Source organism: Athene noctua, chromosome 32 (assembly GCF_965140245.1).
Source record: "Athene noctua chromosome 32, bAthNoc1.hap1.1, whole genome shotgun sequence".
NCBI classification, from domain to species: Eukaryota; Metazoa; Chordata; class Aves; order Strigiformes; family Strigidae; genus Athene; species Athene noctua.
In genome coordinates, this window is record NC_134068.1 from 1602466 (window position 1) to 1609442 (window position 6977).

At 66.2% G+C, this 6977-nt stretch overlaps 1 protein-coding gene across 1 annotated transcript in view; it reads left to right on the forward strand.

Moving 5' to 3' along the window:
* Positions 1–176: 176 nt before the first annotated feature.
* EEF1G (eukaryotic translation elongation factor 1 gamma) overlaps positions 177–6977 on the forward strand; it is a 9711-nt gene continuing 2910 nt past the window's right edge. Inside the window, 11 exon segments of the mRNA XM_074930211.1 lie at positions 177–206; positions 1172–1211; positions 1214–1294; positions 1297–1328; positions 1420–1483; positions 1612–1754; positions 3960–4103; positions 4761–4790; positions 4792–4891; positions 6191–6278; positions 6280–6366. Coding sequence (XP_074786312.1) covers positions 192–206; positions 1172–1211; positions 1214–1294; positions 1297–1328; positions 1420–1483; positions 1612–1754; positions 3960–4103; positions 4761–4790; positions 4792–4891; positions 6191–6278; positions 6280–6366 — 824 coding nt within the window. The 5' untranslated portion in view covers positions 177–191.

Below are 6977 nucleotides of genomic sequence, written 5' to 3' on the forward strand. Positions count from 1 at the left end.
ATCGCCGTTTTAACCGTCCCGCGCATGCGCGCTGCTCGGCCGGAGCAACCGTTTCGCTTTACGGGCTCGGCTGTCTTTTCCCCCCCCGCAGCGTCGCGCGGCAGCCGCGCTCTGCCAGCACTCGGCCGTCGCTTTACGGCCGCGCGGCGCCGCCTCCCTGCGTCCCTCCGCGCCTCGCTCCGCTCGCCAAGATGGCGGTTACCGGGGTGAGTGCGGCGGCCCCGCGCCGCCATCCGCCGCCATCCGCCGCCATCCGCCGCTGCGGCGCCCGGCAACGCCCCGGGGGGGGCGCGGAAAGGCCTCGGGAACCGTTTCGGGGGGGTTGGAGCCGCGTCGCCGCGTTCGGAGACCGGGAATGGCGGCGGGAGGTGGGGAGGGGGGGGGGGGGGGAGAAGCGGCGGCCTTGAGGCCTCCGGGGGGGGGTGTGGGGGGGGCTGGTGGCCGTCGCGTAGCGCGTGTGGCCTTTCCACGCGTGACAACCCCCCCGCCGTCGTCGCCCGTGGCGAGCGAGCCGCCGCGCTGCCCCCACCCGTGACACCCCCCCACCCCGCTGCGAGTCACTTCACCCCCTGACCCCCCCCAGTCGCGACATTTCCACCCGTGACCCCCCGACTCGTGACACCCCCCCACGACTCACTTCACCCCCTGACCCCCCCCAGTCGCGACATTCCACCCGTGACCCCCCCGACTCGTGACACCCCCCCCACCCCCCCACGACTCACTTCACCCCCTGACCCCCCCCAGTCGCGACATTCCACCCGTGACCCCCCCGACTCGTGACACCCCCCCCCACCCCCCCACGACTCACTTCACCCCCCGACTCCCCCCAGTCGCGACATTTCCACCCGTGACACCCCCCCCGCCGTGACACCCCTCGCACCCCCTTTTCACCCTCTCCCCCCCACGACTCACTTCACCCCCTGACCCCCCCCAGTCGCGACATATCCACCCGTGACCCCCCCACGCCATGACACCCCCCACCCTCTCCCCCCCCAAGTCACTTCACCCCCTGACCCCCCCCAGCCGCAACACCCCCCCATTCCCCCCCCGCACCCCCATTCACCCCCTTCTCCCCCCCACCGCCCCCCTACTCACCAAACACCCCCTGACCCTCTCCGCCCCCCGCCGTGCCCCCCCCCGCCCCGTGACCCCCCTCTCGTGCCCCCCCCAGACCCTTTACACCTACCCGGAGAACTGGCGCGCCTTCAAGCCCTGATCGCCGCCCAGTACAGCGGCGCCAAGATCCGCGTCCTCTCCTCGCCCCCCCACTTCCACTTCGGCCAAACCAACAAGACCCCGAGTTCCTCCGCAAGTTCCCCGTGGGCAAGGTGAGTCCTGAAATAACAAAAAAAAAACCCCCCCCGCTAAAAAAAAAATCCCAATTTTGGACGTTTTTATCCATTTCGAATTTATCTCCAGGTCCCGGCGTTCGAGGGCGACGACGGGTTTTGCGTCTTCGAGAGCAACGCCATCGCTTACTACGGTGAAAAAAAATCCTTTTTTTTCCTATTTTTTTAAATTTTTGTATCCCTTTGACGCCTTTTTAACCTTTTCGGGGAGTTTTGGGCCTGGTTTCACAAGGGGTTTTTTTTTTTCACGCCCCCCCGGCAGTCAGTAACGACGAGCTGCGCGGAGCCACCAGGGAGGCGGCGGCCGAGATCGTGCAGTGGGTGAATTTTGCCGACAGCGACATCGTCCCCCCCGCCAGCACCTGGGTGTTCCCCACCCTCGGCATCATGCACTACAACAAGCAGGTCAGCGGGGGGGCCCCCCCCCAGCCCCCCCAAGCCCCCCAAGCCCCCCCAGCCCCCCAAACTCAGGGTGACCCCTAAAACTCATTATTTCCCCCCAAACTCAGGCTTCCCCCCCCCCCCCAGTCTATATTGCCTTTTCCTAACTTGGTATTGTCCCCCCCCCAACTCAGTACTGCCCCCCCTCAACTCAGAGCCCCCCAAATTTCCTGTTACCCCCCCCCCAAGTCAGTATTACCCCCACCACCACCCTCAAGCCCCCCCAAGTCGATATTGCCCATTCAATTTATCATTGCGCTGCTCTCAAAACTCGGGGGGGCCCCCCCCAAACTTAATATTGCCCACGCCATTTGGTATTGAGCCCCCCCAAACTCAGGGGGGGCCCCCCCCAACTTGGTGTGATTTCCTTCCCAAGTCAGTATTACCCCCCCCCCCCCAAACTCAGGCACCCCCAAAGTCAATACTGACCCTTCAATTAACTATTGCCCCCCCTAAACTCAGTATTGCCCCCCCCCACTTGTTATCGGACCCCCCCAAACTCAGGGGGGCCCCCCCAAGCTCGGTATTGCCCCCCCAAGCTCGGTATTACCCCCCCCAAAACACAGAGGGACCCCCGAACTCGGTATTACCCCCCCGAAACACAGAGGGACCCCCCGAACTCGGTATTACCCCCCCCCAAACACAGAGGGACCCCGCAAACTCGGTATTACCCCCCCCCAAACACAGAGGGACCCCCAAACTCGGTATTACCCCCCCAAACACAGAGGGACCCCCGAACTCGGTATTACCCCCCCCAAACACAGAGGGACCCCCCGAACTCGGTATTACCCCCCCCCAAAACACAGAGGGACCCCCCGAACTCGGTATTACCCCCCCCCAACCACAGAGGGACCCCCCGAACTCGGTATTACCCCCCCCCAAACACAGAGGGACCCCCGAACTCGGTATTACCCCCCCCAAAACACAGAGGACCCCCGAACTCGGTATTACCCCCCCCAAAACACAGAGGGACCCCCCGAACTCGGTATTACCCCCCCAAACACAGAGGGACCCCCCGAACTCGGTATTACCCCCCCAAACACAGAGGGACCCCCGAACTCGGTATTACCCCCCCCAAACACAGAGGACCCCCCGAACTCGGTATTACCCCCCCCAAACACAGAGGGACCCCCCGAACTCGGTATTACCCCCCCCCAAAACACAGAGGGACCCCCCGAACTCGGTATTACCCCCCCCAAACACAGAGGGACCCCCCGAACTCGGTATTACCCCCCCCCAAACACAGAGGGACCCCCCGAACTCGGTATTACCCCCCCCCAAACACAGAGGGACCCCCGAACTCGGTATTACCCCCCCCAAAACACAGAGGACCCCCGAACTCGGTATTACCCCCCCCAAACACAGAGGGACCCCCCGAACTCGGTATTACCCCCCCAAACACAGAGGGACCCCCCGAACTCGGTATTACCCCCCCCAAAACACAGAGGGACCCCCCGAACTCGGTATTACCCCCCCCAAACACAGAGGGACCCCGAACTCGGTATTACCCCCCCAAACACAGAGGGACCCCCGAACTCGGTATTACCCCCCCAAACACAGAGGGACCCCCGAACTCGGTTTACCCCCCCCCAAACACAGAAGGACCCCCCAAACTCGGTATTACCCCCCCCAAACACAGAGGGACCCCCCAAACTCGGTATTACCCCCCCAAAACACAGAGGGACCCCCCAAACTCGGTATTACCCCCCCCAAAACACAGAGGGACCCCCCAAACTCGGTAGTACCCCCCCCAAACACAGAGGGACCCCCCAAACTCGGTATTACCCCCCCCAAACACAGAGGGACCCCCCAAACTCGGTATTACCCCCCCCAAACACAGAGGGACCCCCAAACTCAGTATTACCCCCCCCAAAACACAGAGGGACCCCCCAAACTCGGTATTACCCCCCCCCCGAAACACAGAGGGACCCCCAAACTCGGTATTACCCCCCCAAAACACAGAGGGACCCCCCAAACTCAGTATTTACCCCCCCCAACTTGCTATATTCCCCCCCAAACTCAGGGCCCCCCTCTCAGCTCGTGCCCCCCCCCCCCCCGGGCCCTAGGGACCCATCCGGGTGATTCCCCCCTTGGTGGCCGCGGGGGTGGCGTTTTGGTGTGAAATGTTCCTTTTTTTGGTTGTTTTTTTTTTTTGGGGGGGGGCCGCAGGCGACGGAGCTGGCGAAGGAGGAGGTGCGGCGGGTGCTGGGGGTGCTGGACACCCACCTCCGCACCCAGACCTTCCTGGTGGGGGAGCGCGTGTCCCTGGCCGACATCACCGTGGTCTGCGCCCTGCTCTGGCTCTACAGACAGGTGGGGACGTGCTGGGGACACTGGGACGCTGCTGGGGACACTGGGACACTGCTGGGGACACTGGGATGCTGCTGGGGACACTGGGACACTGCTGGGTGACATGGGGACACTGCTGGGGGTCATGGGGACACTGCTGGGGACACTGGGATGCTGCTGGGGACACCGGGACGCTGCTGGGGACACTGCTGGGGGACATGGGGACACTGCTGGGGTCACAGGGACACTGCTGGGGTCACAGGGACGCTGCTGGGGGTCACGGGGACACTGCTGGGGGTCACGGGGACACTGCTGGGGGTCACAGGGACACTGCTGGGGACACTGGGACGCTGCTGGGGTCACAGGGACACTGCTGGGGTCACAGGGACACTGCTGGGGGCCATGGGGACGCTGCTGGGGGGCACAGGGACACTGCTGGGGACACTGGGACACTGCTGGGGTCACAGGGACAATGCTGGGGGTCACAGGACACTGCTGGGGTCACAGGGACGCTGCTGGGGCACCCGAGCACATTACCGGGTGACACGGCCCCCTCCTGGGGGTCACGGGCACACGAGGAACTGTCGTGGGTGACCCGGGGCCTCTGCGAGGGGGTGACGGGGACAGCGAGGGGACAACCGTGACTTTGGGGGGTGTGTGTGTCCCCCCCCCCGTCCCCAGGTGCTGGAGCCGTCCTTCCGGCAGCCCTTCGGGGAACGTCACCCGGTGGTTCCTGACCTGCCTCCACCAGCCCCAGTTCCGCGCCGTGCTGGGCGACGTGCCGCTCTGCCAGAAGATGGCCCAGTTCGACGGTGAGGGGGGGCGCGGGTCACGGGGGTCATCCCGGGGGTCATGGGGGTCATTCATGGGGTCATGGCGGTCATCCTGGGGGGGCACGGGGTCATGGGGGTCATCCGGGGGTCATGGGGGTCATGGGGGGGGTCATGGGGGTCATCCCGGGGGTCATGGTGGTCATCCCGGGGGGGCACGGGTCATGGGGGTCATCCCGGGGGTCATGGGGGTCATGGGGGGGGTCATGGGGGTCATCCCGGGGGTCATGGCGGTCATCCCGGGGGGGCACGGGGTCATCCCGGGGGTCATGGGGGTCATGGGGGGGGTCATGGGGGTCATCCCGGGGGTCATGGGGGTCATCCCGGGGGGGCACGGGGTTATGGGGGGTCATCATGGGGGTCATCCTGGAGGTTATGGGGGTCATGGGGGTCATCCTGGGGGGGCACAGGGTTATGGGGGGTCATGGGGGTCATCCCGGGGGTCATGGGGGTCATTCATGGGGTCATGGCGGTCATCCCGGGGGGGCACGGGGTCATGGGGGTCATCCCAGGGTCATGGGGGTCATCCTGGGGGGGCACGGGGTCATGGGGGTCATCCCGGGGGTCATGGGGGTCATCCCGGGGGGGCACGGGGTCATGGGGGTCATCCCAGGGGTCATGGGGGTCATCCTGGGGGGCACAGGGTTATGGGGGGTCATGGGGGTCATCCCGGGGGTCATGGGGGTCATTCATGGGGTCATGGCGGTCATCCCGGGGGGGCACGGGGTCATGGGGGTCATCCCAGGGGTCATGGGGGTCATCCCGGGGGGGCACGGGGTTATGGGGGTCATCATGGGGGTCATCCTGGAGGTCATGGGGGTCATTCATGGGGTCATGGCGGTCATCCCGGGGGGGCACGGGGTCATGGGGGTCATCCCAGGGGTCATGGGGGTCATCCCGGGGGGCACGGGGTTATGGGGGGTCATCCTGGAGGTCATGGGGGTCATGGCGGTCATCCTGGGGGGGCACAGGGTTATGGGGGTCATGGGGGTCATCCCGGGGGTCATGGGGACAGTCCGGGGGGGGCACAGGGTCATGGGCGGTCATCATGGGGGTCATCCCAGGGTCATGGGAACCCTCCTGGGGGGCCACAGGGACATGGGGGTGCTGCTGGGGGGGTTCACGGGGCCACAGGACCCTCCTCTTCCTCCCAGCGCCCCCCCCAGAACCCCCCCCCCCCCCCCCCCCTCCCGGGGGCTCGTTATTTCGGGGAGAAAAACAGGATTTTCGAGCCGCTTGGAACTGATTTTAATTTCGGGGGGGGGGGCGCGCGTCTCTCAGCTAAAAAGTTTGCGGAGACGCAGGCGCGGAAGGAGCCCCCCCGGAAGGAGAAACCCCCCGGGAGGAGAAAAAGAAGGAGGAGAAGAAAATGCGCCCGAGGAGGAGCTGGACGAGTGCGAGCAGGCGCTGGCGGCAGAGCCCAAGGCCAAGGACCCCTTCGCCCACCTGCCCAAGAGGTGGGGGGGCGCGGGGGGGGCGCGGGGGGGGCGCTGGGGGGGTCTGAGGGCACTCGGGGGGGGTTTGGGGGCAAGAAGAGGGGGTTTGGGGTCGTTAAGGGGGAATTTGGGGGGGATTGGGGGGAGTCAGGGGTTGTTGGGGGGGGCTGGGGGCAGTGAGGGGGGGTCAGGGGTTATTGGGGGGCTGGGGGCACCCGGGGGGGGGTCTGGGGGCATTGGGGGGGGGTCAGGGGTCGTTGGGGGGGTCTGAGGGCACCCGGGGGGGGGTTTGGGGGCAAGAAGAGGGGGTTTGGGGTCATTAAGGGGGAATTTGGGGTTATGGGGGGGGTCAGGGGTTGTTGGGGGGGCGGGGGGCAGTGAGGGGGGGTCAGGGGTTATTGGGGGGGCTGGGGGCACCCGGGGGGGGGGTTTGGGGGCATTGGGGGGGGGTCAGGGGTCGTTGGGGGGGGTCTGAGGGCACCCGGGGGGGGGTTTGGGGGCAAGAAGAGGGGGTTTGGGGTCACTAAGGGGGAATTTGGGGGGGGATTGGGGGGAGTCAGGGTTGTTGGGGGGGCTGGGGGCAGTGAGGGGGGGGTCAGGGGTCGTTGGGGGGGCTGGGGGCACCCGGGGGG